The 26,529-nt window shown below is 38.3% G+C and overlaps 1 protein-coding gene across 6 annotated transcripts in view; it reads left to right on the top strand.

The window, feature by feature from the left end:
- TSHZ3 (teashirt zinc finger homeobox 3) overlaps positions 1-18,620 on the top strand; it is a 72,307-nt gene extending 53,687 nt beyond the window's left edge. For all 6 annotated transcript variants that reach the window (XM_019492886.2, XM_019492887.2, XM_019492888.2 and 3 more), the window contains one exon: positions 13,860-18,620. In XM_019492886.2, the coding sequence (XP_019348431.1) occupies positions 13,860-17,059 (3,200 nt within the window). In that variant the 3' untranslated portion in view covers positions 17,060-18,620. The remainder of the gene's footprint in view (positions 1-13,859) is intronic.
- The last annotated feature ends 7,909 nt before the right edge of the window (positions 18,621-26,529 follow it).

Here is a 26,529-nt window from a genome sequence, read left to right as displayed (position 1 = left end):
TCCGAGTTGGAATCCAAGATTTAGTATAATTGGGTACTGCAAAGACCTTTCATTGTAGGATGGTGCAGAGACACGGTCAGTGGGCGAGTCTGAGAAACCTTGGAGACAAAGACCAGTGGTTCATTTAAACTTACTTAAAAAATAGCCTGCATTCAGTGCATATAGATCAAATATTATTTGGATCTTTCATATATATATTATGTAATCATGTTGTTTTAAATGTTACGAGATGGATGTATCTACCTGATATAGACATAGATATTGCATCATTACTGCCATAGCACTGTAACAGGACTTTTTAAAGGATTGCTAATGGTAATAAAAATATTCTGATACAGCATTAAGGATTTTGCTACTGAAATGTGTTTAATGTAAATATGCTGTCAGATACCCTTCAAGTAATTGACAAGAGCAGATGATTAGCAGTGTTCTCAATAGTGTTTTTGCATAATCTTACATTTTGACAGAACTCTTCAGCGGCTTTTTATTGTCAGCGCTCTGCAATCAGTAATACTTTTTCCTTGACAACATTTACTTTGTCATTATAAATCTTGTAAGTGGTCATTTAACTTGTTCAGTATGCATGTAAGAGTATCATTACTAACACATTTGAAAAAATGTGTTCCTGTTGGGGAACTATTGTGAAAGTAAACTTAAAAAAAATCTAAATGTAGTAGGGTGAGTACAGCTTTTATGAAATAAATACTAACCTGAATCTACGGTAATCCTATTTTTTGCACATTGTAAGGATAATTTTATAATCTCCTACTTACTAGATACTTGCACATAACCTATCGGATCTGTTCTGGTGACTGGGATTTTAACCGTGTTTTAATTCTTTAATATTATTGCTCAATTAAAATCACTTACATCTAAATGACCAAAATTAAACTGTTGTGATCTATAAGCATTCATAATTACATACAATATGTAACATTAATAGTCAATATAATAAACCTTCATCTTTATTGAAGCATCTCTTGTTTCTACAGCAGTTCTTTAATCTATCTCAATAGATTTCTAGTGTACAGCTCATATAGATTTGGTCAGTGACAAGGGTTAGAGTAGTCTTGTAGAACATTTACTTGTAGCTGTGAAAAGCCCACATTCATCAGAGGATTAGGTCGATCAGATTTGTACCAGGATCAATGGAAGGACTGTGTGATCCCTCTTAGGCTGTAATGTGTTCACCTTCTTTGGAGAGAATTCACATACACACACATTTCTCTGTCTTAAAGCCATTTATCTCAGAATGTCAAATTGCAATAATTAACCATTATTGATCTTAAATTCAATTAACTTCATTAACACAGGTCATGATGAGGGTGCTTGTAAGGGAAAGGCACTTGACAAGTGTCTCTTCTTATGTGACATTAAATGTTCACAATTGTGGCTATAAACTATTCACACTGTACCATAAGAACAGCTTTTAAAAATGACAAGAGTTTTATTGGTAGCTGGAAGAGACATTTCAATCCCCTCCCCTTTTTACTTCTCAAGTTTTCCTGTTTAGGAATGGGTGAACCTTTTGTACTGAGCACATTATTTTAGTTTTGTTTTACAGGGAAACCCAGCTAGACCAATGCACTTCAATCATTACAGTTAAATACCTAATACCAGGCAGAGACCCATTTACATAAGAGTATATAGCATGATTAGCCCATCAGTGAAATGTTCAGCATATTTCTTTGCTGTATGATAGGAAACAAAATGGAACTCCCTTTTTTTAGAGGGAAATCCTGCAGTCTTCCCTCAGTTCTTAGTGCACTCCTATTACAGAGGAGGACTGAAGAAAGCTGTGAAGGGGCATAAGGCTTTGGCCTATGGTTGTGTTGTCTCTCTTTGAGGAGCATCATAGTAAATGAAGGCTTGCTTACAATGGGTGAAAATGCAGTAGTGCTTTGACACAATTTGAGCATTCTGGGTGCCTATACATGTGCTCAAGGGTAGGAAGGGAGGCATTTCAATTAGAGCAGTTCCTAGAGGGCTGCTGTAATTAAAACACTGCGGTGTCACGTGTATTTAGCCCCTGCATATTTAAAAATGGCCACAGGATGCTTTAACTAAATCTCAGTGGATGACCTTTAGTTAAAGTGTCCCAGCAGCCATTTTTAAATCCATGGGGGCTTACACATGATGCTATTAATTGATGATTCATCGAGTCTGCTACAATGTGTTCTCATTAGAACGTGTCAGAGCATGTGTATAGACATCCTTTAATTCTATTACAGAATTGCATACAGCTTATAAGTATATTCTGCACCAAAATTGCTACAGAAGCCACCATGTGAATGACTTTCACTGAAATTTTGAGTTTACAAGGGATGAAAGAATCAAGTTGAAGGTCTTTTAATATATGGAAAAAAATTAGCCAGTACGTTTCAATTACCTTGAGCAGCCATGACCACTTAAAATAATCTATTACCATGGCTCCTAGATTCCAACCATAATATTTTTAAGCATTTTAGATACAAAAATTATTGTATACTTGAGTATTTAAATTTAGCATGAAGGGTATACTACTTCTCCAGAGACCTATGCTAGCATTAGTCTGATTGTAAACAAACACAAGGGTCCTGTTCCGGTCGTTATAAAAGCAGAAAGATATGTACATATTAAATATAAGCAGAGATGCAGGAAGATCACTGTGTGTTAATGTGTTCGTTTTTTTTCATAATATTCTCAGAAAATCTAAATAATCATACTACAAGAATAGTCTTGAAGAGAAATTGGGGGAGCATCCTTTCAGTTCAGAAACAGATTTCCGCGACAATTAAAATGGTCATTTTGTCACTGCATTTGCTATTTCCACTCCACTATACAAAGCATTTGCCGAGAAGGGGGAGGGCAGAAGCAGAATGGTTTGATTACTGCATTTGAAGAAACTAAAGTTCCCTTACAACATCTGTTTGCTTAGTGAAGGATTATAATAATTAAGAGCTATTAGAGCCATATTGAGAACTTTTATGCTCATGCCTGCTTATCCTGGAGTTGGCTGTGAATCTCGTATTAGTTTGTTGAATGCCCTGTGTGCTTCTCAGTGATTAAGAGATGCCACCCAAATGCTGATACTGAGCAGGGAGTTGTGTCACTGTGTGGTTTAGCATCAGTTTGTCTAAAGAGCTTGGTGAAACATATACTTAACCGTGTGCTGTTAGCAAAACCTTTTTCCAGATGGATTTGTGTTTCCTGAGGATTGTGATGGATATTTTTGCCAGGTCAAAAGAAACAGGTAGCTTTTGCATCAGAAGAACCCAGAGATAAGTACTGGTATTCAGGTCCAACTTAAAATAGGGTTGAGGTGTAAAATTAAGTGGTCTGTTCTTGTTCCCTTATGTGGGCAAATGACTTCCGTTTGTGTTAAGCAGGTCATTCTTATGGAACTGGAATTGTGTCTTCCTCCGAGCTGGTTGCATCATTATAATTAATAATTTATACAAAAAAAAATCTTCTCTTCTGTTGTACAAATGTCTGCAAATAGACTCTGAATGCCACTAATTTATTTGTCAATCATCATTGTTCAGTTTATGTGAACATTATTTCAGACTGTGGGTTGTTTCTGAACTGTTGACTTCAGTGATTCATAATTTACCATTTTTAAATTCCCATGTAAAACACCTGGTTTTGTTTCTGCTTCATAATTGGTTGGCTGACCTGTAAAACATTACAAACAGGGGTAGAGATGATGATTAGCTATACTGAGCTGTGAATAACTATTTGCAAATAGGTGTACTTTCACAAAGTACCAACATTCCCCAGTAATGTGTCTGTTGGGAAGTATTTGTATGAATACTCATGACATGCGAACAAAAAGGGGTATAAATGTGCTCAAACTAAATAGCAATTCAGAATCTGGATACATGTTCACAAAAAAATGATTTTTATTTGCCTCACTAGCCCTGATCATAAAGGACCAGTTTGTGCATGTAGTAAAGGGATAACGTGGGGAACCTTAGTTCTCCCAACCCTTGCACAGACTGCGGAAAGGGGAGAAAGAACTTGTGTCCCTGTGCTCATAGGAACAGAGGGACTGCTGAGTCTCCACCGTGCAGTTTCTTCAGTGGGTCAAGGAGGAGGCATATGATGTACATGATGCTGAAGTTTCTTTGATTCTCCTGGTACTCAGGACAGTAGCAGCTTGTAGAAAAGGGCAAGAAAGGCTAAACTCTTTATGCAAGCATGTCCTAACAAACCGACACCTAGAAGAATAGGTTGAAATGCGAGGCACTGAGACACTGCTCACCTTGTAGGGCAGATGTGGAGTCAGATCTCATATGTGGCAATTTTAGGAGAGCCCAGGAAAACCCTGGTCAGGTTGACTGCAGAGAAACCAGGGCAAAGCTCTGCTTTGCGCAAGACGGAGGTGTGATCCATCGTGTGACCTTTCTTAGAAAAAATGCTTCACAGTTTACCTCAACTTCCTCTCTCTGCTGAGAGCAGAAAGCTATTTGTGGGTGAGTTCAGGTAATGCCTCTGTTTGTCTTGTTCCCACATTCCCTGCTGCCAAATGAAGATCGCTGGCAGTATGCAGATTCTGCTTTTGTGGAATCACAGCAGCTTGCCTCAGAGGAGATTTGTAGGCACAGATTCTGGGCTTTGCCCAATTTATGCACCTGTGGGTTCTACACTGGAGAATTTGATCCTTAATAATTATTTAAGCTTAAAACTGTCAATTATTTTCAATTATGCATGGCACACTAATGTATATAAACATAAACAGGGGAAGTTTAGGATCAAAACCTATGACTTCCAGCTCAAAAGCCTAGGATACTTGTGTATTTTGTCTGTCTCTCTTCATTATAGAAACTAATTTACTAACTAATTCAAGAGTTCTGGGTTCTATTCCTGGGTTTCCTATAGGAACCTAGATAAATCACTGATATTCTTTATGCCTCCATTTCCCCCATCTACTGAGTACCTATTCCATAGGGATACTGTGAAGAATAATATATTAATGCTTTCTTAAGCTCCTGAGCTCTTTGAAATGGGGGAGGGTGATATTTAAAAGGACCAAATTACTATTAAAATTCATCTCTCATGATGGCAGCATTTTTTTCTGGTGTGTATTAAATGTATTTAGTTTAATTTGCAATGAGGAAATAAATTGTAATTGAGGAAATTGTATGTATGAGAAATTTGCAAAGTCACCTGAAATTTACACAATATTTGGTTTCAGAAAGTTTAATGCCTGCCTTATCATCAGAACTAGTACCTGGGATTGGATACTAATCCAAATCCTGGTTTTGGATTGTTTTTCTTTGCCTCGTCACTTGTTGGACGGGTGATCCAAAAATGCATAGCTTCCAAGGAGGAGTTACGTGGCAGTTGTCAGGTGTAAGTTTATTGAACCTGAGCTGTCTCTCACTTAAACTACACCAGAAGCTGATAAGCGTGGAGTACCAGTGACCTAAGAATAAGGTGCGTAGTGTAGTTTTACTTTGCTTTCTGTTTAGGCTGTCCAAACTGCATTTCTCATTATTATCTATTGCCTGTGCATTTGGACCTATGTAAATCTATTCTTTAACACTTGCAGTTGATTTGAGCTCACTGAAGTTACTCCAAATTTAAAACCAGTACAGGATGCTGAGCTTCCTGTGGCCTATTTCTGAGCACTGTGTATTAGACAGCTGCCGTATTTTCAGCAAAGAAACAAAGACAAATACACTTCAAAGTTTCTGGTACCTAATGATAGCTACCCATTACATTGGCATGCTGTCGCATGCAGCCACAGTCTGATCCCCAATAACTTAATACCACACTATTATTGGCATGAAGAGGCTGTAGATGTATTAACACAAAAAAATCTCAAACTAAACAAGCATTAATCATGCACATTACATCAAATTAACATGTTCAAAATTAATATTCTTGACCTTGCCAGTGGGCAGAATAATCAATCTTGGAATAGAGTCTTATTCTACTGAAAGGGACCAGCGACTCCAGCCGACATGCAAGAAAAGCACTGACCTCTCCCCTTGGAAAAAACATTTTGCTCCAGCACCAGATAGTTCTGCCCCTATGAAGCAGCACCTCTGACCTCTCTAACCAAGAATAATGTCCTGCTCAAAGTGCTGGTTAATCAGTGTTGCCATGCTTGTATAAAGAGAGCATTGTCATTCTCCATTTATTTTGGCAGTGTTGTAAATAAGGCCGGCCACCCCAAATTTCAGTCTCGTAGATAGGATCACAGTGCGGAGTCAGTGTGATCCTATCTACGAGCAGCTTAATCCAGATTGGGGAGATAACACTTCCATGACACATTGCCCCTTATGAAATCTCAAATGCAAGCTGTTACATATGAATAATCAGCCTATCACTGTGTAAAAATTCCCCACATTGTGGGTAAATGTATGTAGCTTTTCTTCCAACAAACACAGTTGGCAGTTAGAGAGGAGATTATCTAGAAAGAGAATTGTAACTCTTATGTATTCTCATTTGCATTATGTTTCTAACTACCTCTATCCACTGAATCTGTTTTTTTCTTACCCCTGCTTTTAATATTGCAAGCAAAGTTCAGCAGCTTAATCCAAATCCAATCATCTTTGTATTTCACAATTTACTGTTGGCTATCTTGTTTCTTCCCCTTATCCATAAACTGTGTCATATCTTGCCTCAGAATAATCTAATTGTGGCCCTACACTTCTTAGGTGTTCTTTATAGATTACCTGAGAGTTAGCCTGTTTCTAAGGAGAGTGATGTTGTGGTTTAAGGGGAAAATGATTAATAAAAACACATTGCACTGGCAGACATGAGGGGGAAAATAAAAACATGCTTTACTGGAGGAAGCCCCTGTTAGCTTGACTCAGCTCTGCAGCGTCTATATAGATCAGGTGCTTCAGTGGGGCTTTTTGGTGCTTTTATCTAAAGCTGATTCAAACAAAAAGCCCCACTGAAGTGTCTGATCCTTATGGATGCTGGGTGAGGCAGGTGAGGCTAATGCAGTGCCTCTTCTGGGCATGTGCTGGGCTCAGTGTGGGGGGCACACAGTTTAAAATAAAGCATCATTTTGAGGGGGACGGGAGGGTGGTTATATCTGTAAGCAGTCATAGCACTTAGTAAATGGTGCTGCCTTGATGACAAATTTTGGGTCCTCTTTTTAATCCAAATAATTGGTATAGCATGGGCAGTGGCAATCTCCATGGCACCCCAAGAGTATTTCAACTCAGCTAGGAGGCATAAACTCTAGGCTGAAGGAAACATTTCAGTATCTCTTGCTTGTTTAGTGTTGAAAATAGCAGTTGTGATGGATTTTATTTTTTTGTGGTGGTAATACACAGTTGCAAGGAACTGGACTAAAGATGCCACCTCATTTCCTCAGTGTTGCCAAACATCCATCAGACATGATCATTTTCCAACCCAGACTAGATTTGGTCTGGTACTGTGCTCTGGAGGTGAAAGCTTCCCTTTCCCTAACCTCTGAATTATTGTTCCCTTTGCTCTTCACTTTTTCTTAGGTATGTACTAACAGAACAGCAGAAAATTATACCTTGCAATGAGCACTCATTGCATCTGCCTGATTTGGAATTTAGGTGCAAAATAACATTTTGCTGCTGTTACTCTTTAATTGGATCTCAGTTTGAAGAACCAACCACATCAGCTTAACTGGTGGATGTTGAAGAACTCCAAAGCGAAGCAATAGGAGGGCTGATCATGATTGTATCACTTCCCAACCCTTTCTTTTATTTTCTCTTTTTAATTGTAAAATGTAACCTGTTTGTTTCCATTTTTAAGTCCTTGGAAACTTCTGCAAGATGCATTTAAATACATTGGAAAATATAGTGCACATATAAGATGCATTAAGCTATATCTTGAATGGTGAATTATTAGAAATCATATGGGATTGTTCATTAACCTTAAAACCCATTTGTTGAAACAAAATATTTCATGGGAGGTGGTTGGTTTTGAAATATTCTCAAGTCATTAAAAACAAGGTTTGATATTTCAACTTTTTTTTTGAACAAAAAAATTCTGTTTATCAAGATAAGGAAGGCCTTTATCCTGAAATGTAAGCTTGCTTGAGTAAACAAAATCTAAGGGCATGTGTAGATGAAACAGGGGCCCTAAATTGAAGCGGTGGGGTTTAAAAAATACCATTTCAATCTAGGGCTGATTAAACCCCTGTGTCGTGCACACACCCCGCTGACTTACCTGCCTCTCTGGTGGGGAAGGGAGGGTGAGCTGCCAGCAGGCGGAGAGGTCCCTGGACTGTGGTGGTGGCTGGTGCTTCCCTCTGTGGCAGTGGCAGGTCCCGCCCCCCCCCCCCCCCCGGGTGGCACCTACCTGCTGGCACCCAGCTTGGGCAGTCCCAGGGGGTACCATAGCTGTGGAGGGAAGCACCGGGCCCATGCACGGCTCAGGCAGGCAGGCTCCAGGGGGGGAAAAAAGAAGATCAGAGGTTCACCGCTTTTCTTGGGCAGAGCTGCTTTCCCAGGCTGCTGCCAGGCTGCCTGCAGGGCTTCCTGCATTGCCGTGGAGCTGCACAGAGCCCGGTGCTTTGCTCCATGGCTGTAAGGGCAGCAAACTAAAACTCTTCAAAGGAGTTTTAGTTTGCTGCACCCCAAGTCACTTAAGGTGCATTACACTGCCAAATTTCCTACAGCAGCTGGAATTAATGCGCAATACACCACTGAGGCGTGCAAACACCGATGCCATTAAAGAGGTGCAAAAGCATTTAGCCTTTTAAAGTGTCTTGCACACATGCCTCTCGGTTCGTCTACACATAGCCTAAGATAAGAAACAGTTACAACATTGAAACAAGACATTGTAAAACTGCTGAAATGAAAAATGTCAATGATTTAAACCGAAATAGTATCATATGGCCTTTTGCAGTATAAAGAAATAAATATTGGAGTAAAGTGAAAACTAGATTGGTTTGTATTATGATCTTTTCATACAAACTAAATCAGGTGTTTCTGACCATGTTAGTGAAAGGGATGCAGGAAGTGTCACGTCAGTACTATATGGAAAGGATATTGGCATCAGTGGATTCAATCCCTTTGGCTCCAGCAGAGTTGTACCCATTTCGACCAGCACTGAATTTGACTCAGGACCTCAGGAAAAAAAATACTGATCATAAACACTTTGGTTTAGCTGCACAGTAACTTTCCATATTTGTAGGATATTTCTATTTGGTACATATGCAGTCTTTGTAATGGCATCTCTTGTGTACGTATGGAGAATGTATGAGACTATATCTGTGCATATACAATATGTGTTATGTACGGATCATTCTGGGAAGTGATGTAGCAGTTTATTTCCACTAGTAAAGAAATGATCCATAGCTTTGTTATGAAGGTAATTCCCCCTTGTATGGAAATGAATTACATTATACTACAGCTTACTGTTATGTATTTATATTAAAGGTATTAATTTCATTTTTACCTAGTGGTTTAGTTAATAATTCTAATAAATATTAATGAGGGAGCTGTATGTTTTTGACCTCTCTCTAACAGTACCCAGGATGATTTTTTGAATCCTTTCAGTGTCCTTATTTTCTATACAAACCCATTTTCTACTTTTTGGCAAGCAGCCTGTCACAGTCATTGCATTATTTGGGTTTGCAGACAGCCTCGAGTGAGTCCCCTACCCCCACAAGATGTAAATTGAAAACTTTTGTGCAGAGTTTTTCTTTTATTCATGTGGAAAATACCCCACAGAAACATGTAATTTGTTTCATTTCAGTTCCTATTAACTTTTTGGACTTTAAAGGTCCCCCCGCCCTTACACTCTGCTGTTGAGGCATTAGAGAACAGTTGAAACAGCTCTCCTGCTGTTTCAAACATTTATTTTATATTTTAAAAACAGCAAAATTGAGAGTTTTTCAATAAAAAGCAAGTGAGAAGATATAGTAGAGGAGGTAATACAGTTTAGAGAGGGTCTTTCACCTCCTGGAAGCCCCTGGGAAGGCAGAATTTTACCAACAGCTGCTGATCGTCCCTTTGCTCTTCTTGCAGATATTAATTTGCACAAATGATCTTTCCATTGCATCCTTTTGTTTGCTATTGCCATGTAGTGTAATCTTTGCTTATATTCTTGCAGTTTGCTACGCAAAGTGTTGTAGAGCTCAGTTGAACAGGCAAGGGACAGGCAGCTTCTTGCTTCCCGATGGGGCTTCCAACAGTAGCTTTTCAGCCTACTTCCACTCCCTTGTGAACATGGCCGGGGGGTTAGGAAAGGAGGGAAGTTCTGAGAAAGCTACAAGGCGATGGTTGGCCAATGTGAGGAGAGTCGCAGGTGGCAGTTGCCTCCTGTATCCTTTGGGGTTTACAAGCTGCCTCTAGGCATGCACAACTATCTGATCCACCACAGAGTTGTTTCTACCTTTCTGCATGTAGCTGCCTGGCTGGATCTCCGAGTATGCTGTGGGTTTTTCTAGGAGGCACTGAAGATTTTTTCATTGTCTGAGATGGCCCCTTTTTGGGTTCAGCTTATAACTTCCCCATAGCAGCCCAGTGGGGTATGATGGTTCGTTAGGACCATGTGTAACAGGGAAAAAACTCCTGATAAAGTTTGTTGTAACTCCCCTTTAGTACCCTGTGCAGATCAAGAGTAAGTAGGTGATTTGGGTCCTGTGTACAAACCAGAGTTAAGAGCCACAGAAAATTACTGCTGCAAACTCCAGTTGGTTTGGGATGATCATGGTTTAAAATCCACTTAAGTTTTGTCATTCTCATGGGCAACTTCACACTATGCATGAGGGAGGACTTGAGGGAACCGGGATGAAGTTTTTTCCAATTTTTCCTCTTTCCTAGGCAGTTGTATTGACTCACTGTATTGGATTCAAATAGATTCCTGGTAGGTGTAAAGGTGCAGGCTTCTCCCCCTCCATGCCCCTCTTCCCCACCCCTCATATTCCACATTATAGTGGAATTAGTTTATTAAAGTTGCAAGCTGCTGCGTTAAATCTGTTACTCTGGTCTGGGACGAATTACTTGTGTGTCTGGATCAAAGGCTGCAATGTCACAAACTTGGCTTGCTGACTTCTGTTTAGGAAGAAGAAGAGAGTTATGGAGGAGGCAGCTCCTGGTTAGCACGCAAATATGCTTGATAGCTGGTGGAAAGGGCAAAGAAAGCATGAAAGTTAAATAAATTTAAATTTAAATGAGCAGCATGCTGAAGGTTTTCCCCTAATGTAAAAATCACTCTCTTAAAAACTATGAATATGACAATACAAGTGTTTCAGCCCAAACAAAGATCATAAAGTTTCAATAGTAAGAGAAACAGAGATGCGGGGAACACCACTAATTACGGGCTACGTTCCATGGTTCTTGTTCACAGTAATGAGCACGAGATCCTACTCCCACAAGTAGCGTCACTGATTTCCAAGGGGTGACTCCTGCTTGTTGGCATGCACGGTTTTGAGAGTGAACGCACAGCTTTCAGTGAATACAGGGAAGAAAAGCTCAGTGTTTCCCTGGAATGGGCGAGTGTGAAAATGACTTCTTTCCGTGTGTCGTGGTAAATAGCCACCCATTTTCCTTATTCCAGAACGAGGCTGTAATTTCACAGTTTGGGAAGGTAAACAAGGGGGTGGAAATTTTAAAGGAAAACTTTTCACAAATGGATCCCACAGGAAAGGATTATGATGTTTCTGGAAAAGTTCCCTTTTATGACAGGAACTACGGAGCCTCTGTTCTTCAACAGTGAACATTGGTACCTGTTGCTCAAGCATTATCCATCATTATTTTCACTTTCTTATTTTAGACAATGGTTTGCACTCCTTTGTTCTTCTTGGATAAGTAATTATAGACAAGAAATACTGTGATGCAAATAATAAAATAAAAGACAGTTTGTACTATTCCATAAGGGAATGAAAGCGTTAAATAAAGTCTACCTTATTAGACTGGAAGTGCTTTGGAATTGCCCCTTTGCAAGTGGTTATGTAGTGCCGAAAAGAACGGTCCCAGATCTTGATTACAACCTGTTAGCCATGGCTGTAATATAAATGATGATGATTACAGAATCCTTGCCATTGATTATATTATTTCAAAATGGTGAAAACAATAGTAAAATAGAGAGGAATTATATTTTCTTTAGATCAGATGCTTGTATTTTAACATTTTAAAATACAAGTTTTCAGATAGGATATGCATTTTTAATCAGGCTTTGTTTTACTTTAATTTTATTTTTTCAATAAAACCATACTAGATGTAGGATCACCCACTGGTTGGGTTTGCACAGCTAGAAAATTAGTCTGCACTGTAATACATGGGCAAAATTTGTTGTTCTGGTTTGATATGTGTACTCTTCCAAAGGTTTAACTCATACTCTAAATGCCAGATGATACCTTTATACGCTTGGAAGAAAGTTTGCTAAAACTCATCCATGTTAAAGGGCAGTAGTGAATTTTTTATACTTCCCAACTGAATGAAGCATATTGCGTCCAAAACTAGAAGTCCAGTTTCATCATTACGTTAAGATTTAGCGGTTTTCTGTTAACATATGACACAAAAATCTTGAAAAGATGTGTGAAAAGTTATGAATGGTATCTTAATCATCTTGTAATTTTTTTTCAAATGCTCTGGTTTGCTTCCTCAATATATTTTGTATACTATAACCTGACTAGATTATTTAATATGCTGAGCTGCGGTGTGCTAAGCCAGATACCCGCACGTTGCAAATGTTGTAAAAGGTGAGGCCAAAAGCCAAGTGCCTTCCACCATTGATGCTTACTACAAATATTTTTTTTTATAGCTGTATATTGTTACGGTAGTACAGAGCTAGTAAGTTCTCAGGTACTTCTATTTTTTAAAAAAAATTCCTGTTAATGATATTTATATATTTCTGGCATCTCAGTTATCTTTAGCTTATTGCATTGTAAAGCGATAGGTCACTTTGATCAATGAATGATCTCTCTCTCTCTCAATGCTTTCATAGATTTATTTTTTAAAGAGGTGACTCTTATATGTAAAATGCATGCAGAGTACCATTGTGGAAAATTGAATATAAAGCTAGTCAGTTCCTAACTATCCTATTCAGGAAGAGTATGTTAGATTTACATCATCAGTTGCATTGCTTAAAAAATAAAATAAAAGGCAGGATCCCTGTTGGGTGCCGGTGTAGTTTATGCTGAGTAAATATTGACAAAGTAGTCTAAAGAGCAAACACTTTGACATTTGTAAGGTCCACTGGAAGGTCTTGTATATATTTATACAGCAAGAATGAGAACAGCATACCAATTTTCTTGAACTTGCTCCTGACATAATTCTGCACGGGCTTTCATGCCGAGGAGAGAAGTATGTTTAAATGTGAATGGGTCATTTGTACCTCTATAATGAATATCCTTGAATCACTGTTAGCAAGTTATTTCAGGATTTTGAGTCACCTGCTTTTCCACCCCCCTCAAAAAAAATAAATCTTGGTTTTAATTCGTTGTAATTGAAGTCATTTTTTTTTACTTTGTAGGAATTTTATTGATGTTTTTTGTACTTTATATTTATTAAAGATTGAGGCTCAAAAATGTAATGAGTAAAAAATGCTTGCTTAATTTAAATTGTGAATCTGTCTGTTAAGAAATGCATTAGGGGTAGGAGAAGCATAAGACATATTAATTGACAGACAGGAACTGCTGTCTCTGAGGTTGATACAAGTAATTTATTACTTTAGAAATGAATGCCACCTCCAGAATGTGCTTCATTAATTTCAAATTTAGTTTTAATTTCAAGCTGTTGCCCCTTGAGAAGAATAAGGTGGCAAATTATGTTTGAAGAGCAGATTTTTTTTCTTGCTCTGAAGAAACACTAAATTTTAACTGTTTAATTTTACAAATAAATGCAGTTCTTTGGCTGAAACATTTAAGCAGTTGATATAAAACATGGGCAACAGTCACTAACTCTTATATATTCTTTTTCCTATGATAGCCTATGTTTCAGACGAACTGAAGGCAGCAGCTCTGGTGGAGGAAGACGTGGAACCCGATGAAAATGCAGTGGATGGGGAGCCTTCAGCAAAGTATGCGTGCCCAGAAAAAGACTTTAGTAAGAACTGCCAGAGCTATCAAAATTCTCCAGCTGCTGAATTTTCTAGCCATGAAATGGACAGTGAATCTCACATCAGTGAGACAAGTGACCGAATGGCAGACTTTGAGAGTAGCTCTATCAAAAACGAGGAGGAGAGCAAGGAGGTTTCAATCCCACTTGAAGATTCGACTGTATCTGATAGCTTAGAACAAATGAAAGCGGTATATAACAACTTTCTCTCCAACTCCTACTGGTCCAATCTCAATTTGAATCTCCACCAGCCGACTTCAGAAAAAAACAATGGTAGTAGTAGCAGTAGCAGCAGCAGCAGCAGCAGCTGTGGGAGTGGCAGCTTTGATTGGCATCAGACTGCCATGGCAAAAACACTGCAGCAAGTTTCTCAGAGCAGAATTCTTCCTGAACCAAGTCTTTTTAGCACAGTTCAATTGTACAGACAAAGTAGTAAGCTTTATGGCTCGATATTTACAGGAGCCAGTAAATTTCGTTGTAAAGACTGCAGCGCTGCCTATGATACTTTAGTGGAATTAACAGTGCACATGAATGAGACAGGACATTATCGAGATGACAACCACGAAACTGATAACAATAACCCTAAAAGGTGGTCCAAACCTCGTAAACGTTCTTTGCTTGAAATGGAAGGGAAGGAAGATGCCCAGAAAGTATTAAAGTGTATGTACTGCGGCCATTCATTTGAATCTCTTCAGGACTTGAGTGTTCACATGATCAAAACAAAACACTACCAAAAAGTGCCTCTGAAAGAGCCTGTTACACCTGTAGCAGCAAAAATTATCCCAGCTACTAGAAAGAAAGCATCATTGGAGCTTGAGCTTCCAAGTTCTCCAGACTCCACAGGTGGAACTCCAAAAGCAACAATCTCGGACACCAACGATGCACTACAAAAAAATTCCAATCCTTACATCACACCAAATAATCGTTACGGTCACCAGAACGGTGCCAGCTATGCCTGGCATTTTGAAGCAAGAAAATCTCAAATTCTCAAATGCATGGAATGTGGAAGTTCGCACGATACTCTGCAAGAGCTCACTGCCCACATGATGGTGACAGGACATTTTATAAAAGTCACCAACTCTGCCATGAAGAAGGGGAAGCCAATTATAGAAGCCCCAGCAACGCCAACGATAACGTCCTTAGTAGATGAAAAGGTACAGTCTGTGCCACTAGCTGCCACCACTTTTACATCTCCTTCCAATACACCTTCTAGTGTCTCCCCCAAATTAAATGTTGAAGTTAAAAAAGAAGTAGATAAAGAGAGAGGCATCACTGATGACAAAATGAAAGATAAGGAGAAGTCAAGTGAAGAGGAGGAAAAGTATGATATCTCTTCCAAATACCACTACTTGACTGAAAATGATCTGGAAGAGAGTCCCAAAGGGGGTCTAGATATCTTAAAGTCTCTAGAAAACACGGTGACGTCAGCTATAAACAAAGCCCAGAATGGCACACCAAGCTGGGGTGGCTACCCAAGTATTCATGCTGCCTACCAGCTCCCTAACATGATGAAGCTGTCGCTGGGTTCATCTGGAAAAAGTACACCCTTAAAACCTGTGTTTGGAAACAATGAAATAGTGTCACCAACTAAAAACCAGCCTCTTGTGTCGCCACCAAGCAGTCAGACCTCACCTGTGCCAAAAACAAATTTTCATGCCATGGAAGAACTGGTCAAGAAAGTCACTGAGAAAGTGGCTAAAGTTGAAGAAAAAATGAAAGAGCCGGAAGGAAAGTTTTCTCCAATGAAACGTGCAACGCCTTCGCCGTGCAGCAGTGAAGTTAGTGAACCCCTCAAGATGGATGCCCCCAGTGACAGTGGTTTTAAAAGCCAACAGAGCAGTCCAGTCCCTCAGAGGGATAGTTGCAAGGATAGTCCAACTGTAGAACCAGTGGAAAATGGTAAAGAGCCTGTGAAGTCAATTGTAAGTACTTTAAGCAGCAGCACAGCTATTATCACTGATCACCCTCCTGAACAGCCATTTGTAAATCCGTTAAGTGCACTGCAGTCTGTCATGAACATTCATCTTGGAAAGGCAGCAAAGCCATCTTTACCTGCTTTGGATCCAATGAGCATGCTTTTTAAAATGAGCAACAGTTTGGCAGAAAAGGCTGCCGTGGCCACCCCACCTTTACAGTCCAAAAAAACAGACCACTTAGACCGTTATTTTTATCATGTCAACAATGACCAACCCATAGATTTGACGAAAGGCAAGAGTGACAAAAGCTGCTCTTTGGGTTCAGCGCTTTTGTCATCTACATCGACATCTTCTGCATCTTCTTCATCTACAGTGACAACAGCAAAGACATCTGCAGTCGTGTCATTCATGTCAAACTCACCGCTACGCGAGAATGCCTTGTCAGATATATCTGATATGCTGAAGAACCTGACAGAAAGTCACACATCAAAATCTTCCACACCTTCCAGCATATCTGAGAAATCTGACATTGATGGTACCACAATAGAAGAACCAGAAGAGAGCACACCAGCTCAGAAAAGGAAGGGACGTCAGTCTAACTGGAACCCTCAGCACTTGCTCATTCTGCAGGCCCAGTTTGCAGCCAGTTTACGGCAGACATCAGAGGGGAAATACATCATGTCAGACTTGAGCCCTCAAGAAAGAATGCACATTTCCAGGTTTACGGGACTCTCAATGACCACCATTAGCCACTGGCTAGCCAATGTGAAATACCAGCTCCGAAGGACCGGGGGAACTAAGTTCCTTAAAAATTTGGACACTGGGCATCCAGTGTTCTTTTGTAATGACTGTGCTTCACAGATCAGAACTCCTTCAACTTATATCAGTCACCTTGAATCACATCTAGGTTTCAGGTTAAGAGACTTGTCCAAACTGTCCAATGAACAGATTAACAATCAGATAGCACAAGCAAAGTCACCATCTGAAAAACTGGTGACATCATCTCCAGAGGAAGAAATTGGAACTTCCTATCAGTGTAAACTTTGTAACAGGACTTTTGCAAGCAAGCATGCTGTTAAACTTCATCTTAGTAAAACACATGGGAAGTCACCAGAGGATCATCTTCTGTATGTTTCGGAGTTAGAGAAGCAGTAGCATTTGCTTTTGATTAAAATAACTGTAATTTGCTTTGAGGAACACTGTCAAAGACGCCTTAAAGCTACTGTTTAGTTCTTGGCACATGTTCTTATTTTAACTCCAGAGAGTAACTCTGGGCTGAACTGTTTTGTATAACTGTACAGTGTTTAAATAGAGGTGCATAATCAGCTGTTGTTACTGGTAAAATATGAAGGTTAAAATGCAGTGGTAAGTGTTTGGAACTTTGTGTAAATTGGATTTAGTTGCTGTGCATCCCTCTGATGCATCAAGCTGCATGCATTAACAGACAGTTTAATTAAGCATTTATAACTAATTCTGGTGCACTTTTTTCATGTGACCTAAGTGTGCTGGTATTTCTCACCCTATAATCTTTAGCCCTCTGAGTACTTTGAAGCACTTTTGCATTAATTTGGTAAAAATGTATGCCTATGTTTTTTAAGACCCTTACCAGCTTAGTTCTAATTACTAATATGAACCTCCATTTATGCAGAGGTGTATCACACCTTGAAATTTAAAAATATTATTTTCACATTGAAACATAGATGTATATATTGTATAGATTTCAAAATCTCTTATGGAAAATGTGATTGTGGTTAATGCCATTTCTTTTTCTTCTGCATTTTTAGCAACAGTGTTTTTTATACCTGATATCCGCCAGGTATAAGCTGTACCTATATATAGTGTATATTTCTTTTCTAGATCAAAGGGTTTTCTTTCAACATTCAAACATTGTAAATTATATGAAAGATACCACAGATAGCATTTATAAAGTATTCAGAAACATTATTCTTAAAGCAAAGTATGTTTTGTTTTGTTTTGCTATACAGTACATCTATATTGATAGAGGTTCATGTTTAAATTATACATATTTATTAGTATCGCTGTCATTTGTTTTTAAACCGTCTGAAATAACAGAAGCCACGGACTGCATCCTTGGCATGCATTATAACTATTTTGCACAACATGACTTTTAAAGGTATTTATTAGTAAAAAAAAAAAAAAGTAATAAAATAAAATAAAAAAGAGAGAAATTCAACATAAACTCAGTGCTCAAAGGGTTAAATCTATTTGAAAAACTTGTACTGTATTTCCTAAACATTGATAAAGCCTTTAAAATGTTTGTACTGTAATACTTTGCTTAAAAGTTATGAGGCATTCTGTGATATAACCTCTTTTACTTATTTATAAGCGCTCTTGGTTGTTATTTCATATTGTAGAATGCCTTTTTATTTCAATTGGTAACTTTCTGTTTTGTTCTGCCTAATTATTCTCCCAAGATTCCATACTGCAGCTTTATCTTTAGGCATATGAAAGGTAACCCGTGGTTACCAGCACACTAAGTGATTCTGTTCGTCTCCATTTTTGGCAGTTAATTTGCAGAAGTAACTGACAGCTGACACCATATGAGAATCTATGTATAAAATATTGGCATGTAAACAGCACAGACACTGTAATGCACTCTGTGCCCTGTTTTGTTGTTGACAATGAAGCACCATTATATGACTCTTCATATAACCTTTTTTTCTACAGCAGCATTAAAATTGTCTTTTTGCTATAATTTTGTGTTGCGTTCACAATTATGTCTGAAATGTGCTACGACTAACGAGCACATTAAAATTAAATTGTATGCTATCTGTTTATGACTGAAGCTTGAGTAGGTTTCTTCATCTGCCAGGTGCTGGCAGTCAAAAGCTGCACATAAATCACTGGAGTTTTAGTGAACTTTAGCATTTAAAGAGCAGGGTAGCACTTATTCAAAGGCTGCATTAACAAAATTTTTCCCCAGAAAAGATAAATGAATGTTATAACTCCTCTTTAAACATCAGGTAAGATTGACTGTAAAGAAGGGAGTTTATATGCAACGTGTGTGGCAAAGCAAATAGATGCTTTGCTGTGCTGTATATTCAGACCCAGTCAGATACTGATACTTAACCACATTCCTCTTGAATATCCTGGGTAGAGTCTGCAAGTTGTACTAGTAGGTACTTCATGGACTAGACCATCCTCCTCCATCTACTGTGAATTTTCAGGTGACAGGAAGAGATGGGTGAGACTGATGGCTGAAACTTTGTGATTTCAAAGTGGTTCTACTTTTGGCCATATCTGCTATTGCTCAAAATTCAAAACAGAGAGCAAGAGAGAAAAGCAGAATGCATAAACACATGCGAAGCAAATGCACACAAACATAAGATTTTATAAGATAATAGCAGACTTTTACTGGCCTTGACAAATCACCCCAACAAAAATACTGAAAACAAAATTGTGATCTATAAAATAGTTTGATTAATAAAGTATTGCTTTCTTGGGTCCAATGGACTTACAGACTGGAAATGCATATGCAGAAAGCAAACCAGTATTATAAGAAATATATCCCAAGCACATGTAGTAATATATAGGTTTCTAAATATAAGAAGTGAATATATACAGTTTAAAAAAAAATCAGCTCTTTTTTTTTTTTAAGTGACTAGTTACATGCCCATGATTTCTTTTTCTTTTTTTTCCTTTTTCTTTTAAATTGAAAAGGTTGGTATAACTTCTTCTACGTTGTAGGCAACCCAGCTGTTTCTTTTAAGGGCACTTCTACCGGGTAAAAGACCCTGTGACTAACAATAATCATGTCCAGTACTACAGCTCTGGAATTTTTTCTCTTTTGGCTCACCATTTACATCCGATTTGAAAGTCATTTATGTTCTGAGGTCTCAGTTCAGATCCTAATGGTCTCAGTTCAAACCAGTGACAAAACTCCTCCACTTAATTCTGCTGCTTAGCCCTGTCACCTCAGTGGTATTCTCTCACCTATTTAGACAAAGTAACCCCTTCAGTCCAGAGCTCAGGTCTTTCCTGAAGCAGCACTTGAAGCTGTCTTCATTTTTGCGATTATTTTAGTTTAACTGCACCTGGAATCTTTACTTCTTGAGCATGGATTTCCTTCTTGAAAACTATACCAGTTAAATAGAACATGGGATTTAAAAAAAGCACTAGTTGTGAGATTGGCAGATCATTTGCATACATTGACAACCCTTTGAGTTTTCGAAGGCACTTTTGACTTTGTAATGGCATTAATAAATAGCACTTTATGCAAAATGTGCTCTCTATGATTTGGGTGGGAGTGTAAACAGGACTAATTAACTGCTCAGTCCCTTGTAATATTTGTTCTACTCATTTTCACAATTGAAATGGGAAATAGCAATTGTGAGCATTAAGTACTAAACATGCAACCTGTCCTAATTTGTGATGACCAGGGTGTGGAGCTGAGTAGTGGCGTGTCAATATGCAGTGGAAAGGAGTGACTTACAAAAATGCAGAGAGCAGCCATATATATTAGCGTGCAGTACCAATTACTACCTCATTTTTTTTTAAATGTCTGGAACCTTGCAATTGATTGGCTAGTCAATTTGGCATGTCCCATAGTTATTCAAATAAAGGTTAGTTTGTGCCTTCGAACCTTCAAGACCGGTCTGATTTCACATGGAAAAGCATTTAGAGAATTGGTGGCTCAGCTTGTGATCTCCTTTTTCTCCCCATTCACTGGTACATATATTGGCATAGCCACTACTAGCGCTAACCAAATCACCAAACTACCTGTGTTCACATATCTTTTTTTTCTATTAGAAATGATGGTAAATATACAGGATTTTAAACTTCTTTCGAGCCCCTAGCTTTGCTTAGCACTTGATGTTTTACCTAGTTTTAGAAATATGCAGATCAAGTGACAGAGAAAACACAATGCCCCAAGAAAGAGTTTTAAATGAAATTCTGATGGGGTGGGAAGGGCTTTAAATCACAGGTGTATAAAGGTGACCCTGGTCTAACCCCACCCAAGTAGTGGCTTGTTGCAGCAGACTGTATATCTTCCAGCCATCACATTTACGCAGTATCTTAAAATAACATTTGTGATAAATGTGCAATTTAACTAATTTATGGTGCTATGATGTGCTCAGGGCTACATGCAAGATGAAAATCTTAAATGGAGCTTGAACAGCTCACTTCACAACAAGAAATCAATATGCCAGATCTTTGAGAGCTGTTCAGTGGAGTCAACATTTAGCAAAAATATCAGTGCATGTATCTTTAAGTTTTAGGCAGCAAGAAATCTATAATTAACTGAAATATTACTTCTAAGTTAGTGTGAGGAACTATTACTAGAACCTAAATCTCTCTAGCATCTTCATTATATTTTCTTTTGGCATCAATTTCTAATTATAGAGTTGCTTTCACGGTGCAATTTCCTAACCAAAGCAAGACAGATTAGCATTATTTAAAAACTTCATATTCACAATATTGGGATTGCTGTCTATTGCATTTTAATATGGCTGTCCCTAAACTGTAAAATAATTGATGTTTTAAAAATAAGAAACAGATATGTCTGTACATGTCCTGGCAGCAAAGGTTTTGGGCTATTTGTATGTTGAGATTAAAAAAAAAAAATTATACACATGTACAATGAAAGAAAAAAACCTTTAATTCTGTAAGACTTTATTTCACTGCAACAGAAAATTAATAAAGTGACTCTATGTATTACAGGAGGAAATAACATGACTGGTAATAGAGCTAAATTTAATATATTTTGCATTTTAAACCATGGCTCCAGAAAGCTTTATAAGTTTCTCAGAAAAACATCAAAATATTACAATTATTCTTTTCTATATTCATCCAAGTAGTTTTCCATTGTAAGAACATGCTGGTATTTTATTACCTATTCTGTTACCTGCACTATTCAGTGAAACTGAAATTAGTCTATCTTTTTAATACAAGAAATGGTTGTAAAATCAAAAAAAGGAGGTTCCAAAGTTGTTCACCTTTTTGAAAGTTATTGTGGATAGCCTTTTTTGCAAGCAGCGAAATCACCATTTATACTTGACTGGACAGTTATTCTTTTCATAATAGAAACACTAACCTGTATTTCCTTAGGGTATTATTAGTAAACACATATAATCTTCCTTGGCTAAACAAAACTAGTACATTCTCCTCTCCTGGGACTTCATGCCAAGTTGTGCCTTCCAGCCCTTGGTTGACCTGCTGTAGGTAAATGAGTGTACAAGATGTAATTATCCTACTGTCATCTGAGCATAAAAGAAGTTCTGTGGTTCAGGGTGTGGTAACCTGGGAACAGTCAGTCAATACAGTTCAGTTTTCAGCAACTCTCCTACAGTAATGAAAATCTTATCTGTATCTTAACTTGATATTGCAGCCTTCTCTTGGGTAAAAACTTGTGCATGTTGAAGCCAATTTTATCAAAGGAGGAGTCTTGTATAAAGAATCAGGAATAGGAGCAGAATTCTTTATTAATGCATAAGGAATCTAGCTTCAAGATGTTGGGATATACAGTGAGGCTAACATATGTTTCCAGATCCTGGTATTAGGTAATAAGTTTACCCGTGTTTAGTATAAAAAGCCCCCCAACAAAAACAGTAGTATTTACTGATAATTAAATTGTTTTATTGATAGCCTAGTTAATGCATGCATAAATTAAACACTGTTGCTCACGTATTGTGGTGGTGACTGTAGTATTAAAACTTAGTTTCTGCACATATAAGGTAGCTTTCTGTATACTGAACCCACAGTTTAGGTAGTGGGATTATCTTTTCTTTCCTTTTTCCTTTTTTTTTTTTCTTTTTCCTTCCTCATCTTTTCTGAATAATTGCAACAGTTACCTGGGACATATTTAATGTTTTAAACAGCTGTTCCTTAGTTCACTGTATATCCTTTTCCTTATTTATAACTGGAAATGCACTTCTGGTTAAATAATCTTTTAAGAGAGTCAGATTTAGATGTGCATTTTGAGATAGATGATGGTGTGATTACACCATTAGCTCTGTACATACATACACCCTGGTGTGTAACCAAAATATGTAACTGAGATGCATATGATATATATTTAGCTGCATGCAAATCTGACTATCCTTCATTCTAGCATTTTAGGTTCATTTTTTTTATAAACATTGTGTACAAAGTCCTATTAAAAAAAATTAGCAACCTGAGCCCACCATAACAAACTGAGTTTTTTATAGTAACAATATAGCAGAACGTTCAGCAATCAAGCTTGGGACAGTTGCTTTAAGATAAACTGTTTTGGATTGAGGCAGATTAAAAAAAATAATTTTCATAAGAATTCTGTATTTTTAATACACAGTGGGCCAGCTCTTCAGATATAGAAAGTGAGTCTTCCATAACTGAGCTAAGATGATTATCTGCCACTCATCTCGCTACAGTCAGATAAGAATGAAGATGCACATTCCTGCTCTTGAAACATTGAAACTTTTTAAGTGGTGAGGGGATTTGGTAATACAATAGTAGGCTAATTTTCTGGGTTCTTATATTTTGATACCTGAAATTTAGGGCTTTTGTCACAGGAGAAATGAATTTCAAATGATTTGGCACTGTGGGAAGGCCTGTATTAGACCTGTCAGCCAGACACTGCTCCCTGGAGAGAGGATAGTGTCCGTCTTCTTCATCTGTCCAAAAAATAAATGGTGAGACGGTAACTTTTTAACTTGAGTATAAATTAACAATGGAAAATACTTCTTGATTAAGCTTTAGCATATCACATTCATTTTTGCATGGTAGGAATCGAGGGACATGTTTATAGCCTTCATCATTGTGAGTTAGTGACCTTTCTAGCCAAGTGAAATGAAATTACTTGAAAATGAACTTCTTTTTAATTGGAGCACTTCTTGGGGGCGGGGGGAAGCCAGAGGATTTTATAAAAAAAAATGAACCTAATTTAATTCTTGAATGGGAAGAGAAGCCTGAGGAATATCCCCCGATTGAAACCTGAGCAGCGAGGGAAAATGCGGTAGGTGTGTCAGGAAGCAGAGTCATAGTCTCAGCTTTTTTTTTTTTTTTTTTTTTTTTAACTGGAGGTACAGTCGCTGCAGTTACGCCTCAATGACCATGAAACCGAGTCGGCAAAAGCTGAAGGACTCAGCTCCTGAAAGCCTCATCAGGACTTGTCATCGCTCTAATGAATATCATTTAAATTGCTTTGTATATTGGTGGAGTTTGGATGTCGATTTAATTTGTGCATGTGTTTGAGTTCTTCTGCTTGGCTAGGCTAACAGAGAGCAACAGCCTAATGAAAAGTGAGTTGGTGACAGTGTGATGAGCCCCAACCCAATCAAATGTGTTTGAAGGGCTGTTTTGACAGGGATCTTAAAGTAGATCTAGGAAAGAGGGAGCAGTGATTTAGTTTAGTGCAATTGTTTCACGCTGACTCCTGCTTTTTTGTACCTATGACTGGCTGAAAATGTTCTATGCAAACTCTTGCTTGTGATAAAACATGAATTCATTGCTGTAATTATGTTTAGAAGAATCAGAAAAATGGACCCCCCCCCCTTATTAAGTGTCTGAAAGTCACTCTAGTTAAAACACAATGACATGTTTATAAAGTCATTATTGGGACACTCCCATTAACTGGGGAAAATGGAATTCCTCACAAGGGGCTTACAGTGTACATCTCTATCTCAATTCTGTGTCACGCAGGGAGTGTGATGAGAGGCCCTTGCAGGAGAGCCAGTAACATAAGAGGGCAGAGGTCATTTATTGAGGGCCTTGTCCTGAAAGTGTCATTCGTCCCATTCAGCATCATGATGCAAGTCTTGTGTGTGCAGTGACTAAGTGGAGATCAGAGAATGTGGAAAAACGTAAAAATATATTCCAGTGCCACTCCAAAAATCAGAAATACCTGTAAGGCCAGAGCCTGAGCTGCTGTAAATCAGCAATGTTGATTTACACCAGCTGAGAACCTGGTCCATACTGTTTGCCCTGATGGGGATTACAATTTACTTCCTTGACACCAATGAGACTGTAACTGTGTCATGTCTGTAACACCCACATGCTGTTCCAACCGAAGTAACAAGGAATAGCAACTTCCTATAAACTACACTAACTTCCTGATTTCTCCAAAATCCTCTTCCTGTGATTCCTCTAATGTGCACATTTGGAAAGTGCAGAAAGGACCATGCTCTTGATCTTGATTTGCCAAGATGAAGATAAATCAATTTCTAAAACACGAGCACTGTCAGAGAAAAGCAATAAATACAACTAGCGGTTCTCGATCACCCCAAGACCCCTTAGAAGGTGAGAACTGTACAAGCCCTTGGCCTCTGTTCTCCACCACTAAATAGCTCAAAAGTGGACACAGGGCAAATTAAACATTAAAACTGCAATTTTATGATTTTATTCAAATGAGCAAAATAAACGCAAGCACTGGCAATAAAACAAAGAGAAAACTCTGTAATTGAGATCCCAGTATCTAACAGATGATTAATAGATCAGATAAATTGTCCAACAATGGTTCATGGAAACAGGCTTCCTATAATTCTGCCAAAGTCAGTGAGATCAATGTGTTCTACTGAAAGATTGCTGCACTGGCCACTCAAAAGAAAGCACCTAAGGGCAGCTGTAACTTATGCTAATTCTCCCCCCACCTCTTAATTTCAAAACATTTTATATCCTGGCACTTCATTTGAACCAAATCCACGTGACCCTGAATGGAATCAACTGGAGATGCTTGCTTCTCATCTGGGGCAGGATGTAACTCTTCATCTTCCCTTTTTTGACCCTGATTTAGGAAATGTTTGGCAGCCTTTATGGGAATAAGTGTTTTAATACTTATATCAAATTCCCATCCATAATTTGAAAGATGGGCTTTCATTACTTCTTTGTTTCAACCTGATAGGAACTAAGATGAGTGAGGCATATATAAGGGGAGAATGCAGCCCTGATTCTAGGTAGGAAATATTTGTTATAGATTACATGCAAGTCTGCAGCATGAAGCTATTAGGTTTAACAAAATAGGTATAATCAAATTCAGAGTATGTGATGGGGTATTTAATGTTAAAGAATACTAAATTAGGTATTGAGAAAGCACAAAGCACCCACTTGTACTTTCTTAATAAGGCTTTTATTAAACACACAAGAAGAGATTCCAAAGAGGGAGAGATCAAAACAACAGTCTAATCAGCTTGGGTATATTATCGGCTTCTCAAGAAGCGTGGAACAGCAGACAAAACCACACCAACCCACAGGTGCAGGCAGATTACAGTGTAAACAGTTTTGATCCCATAGAAAAACACTAGACACATGTAATACTCCCTTTCAGTCCATGTTCACATGCTTTTCAAACTACTTTAACCCATCTGCTGCTGGATTGCAGGATTTTGCAAAGCGTGCACTTCACACGCTTCGGGAAGCAGTGTCTTCCTTCCATGTGTACAAAAATAACAGTCTTTCATTTCCTTCCTGTCAGACTCAGTGTCTCAAGCCATTTTCTGTTTCCTTTTTCAGAACACTTTGGGCTGTCTCTCTCAAGATGTTGACATTTGCTGAGTGCAAGCAGCTCTTCAGAGGCACTCAAGCCAAGATCCTTAAAGGTTTTTTGACAATATTTTCCTTCACTTTGCAAGGCCTGACTCCTCTGTGGCCTACCACCCAGTGGAACAAGTGCCAGACACCCAGGTCCCTCG

Source organism: Alligator mississippiensis, chromosome 10 (genome assembly GCF_030867095.1).
Source record: "Alligator mississippiensis isolate rAllMis1 chromosome 10, rAllMis1, whole genome shotgun sequence".
NCBI lineage: Eukaryota > Metazoa > Chordata > Crocodylia > Alligatoridae > Alligator > Alligator mississippiensis.
Note: the sequence above shows the minus strand (reverse complement) of the source record. Positions and strands in the feature narration are given on the sequence as shown.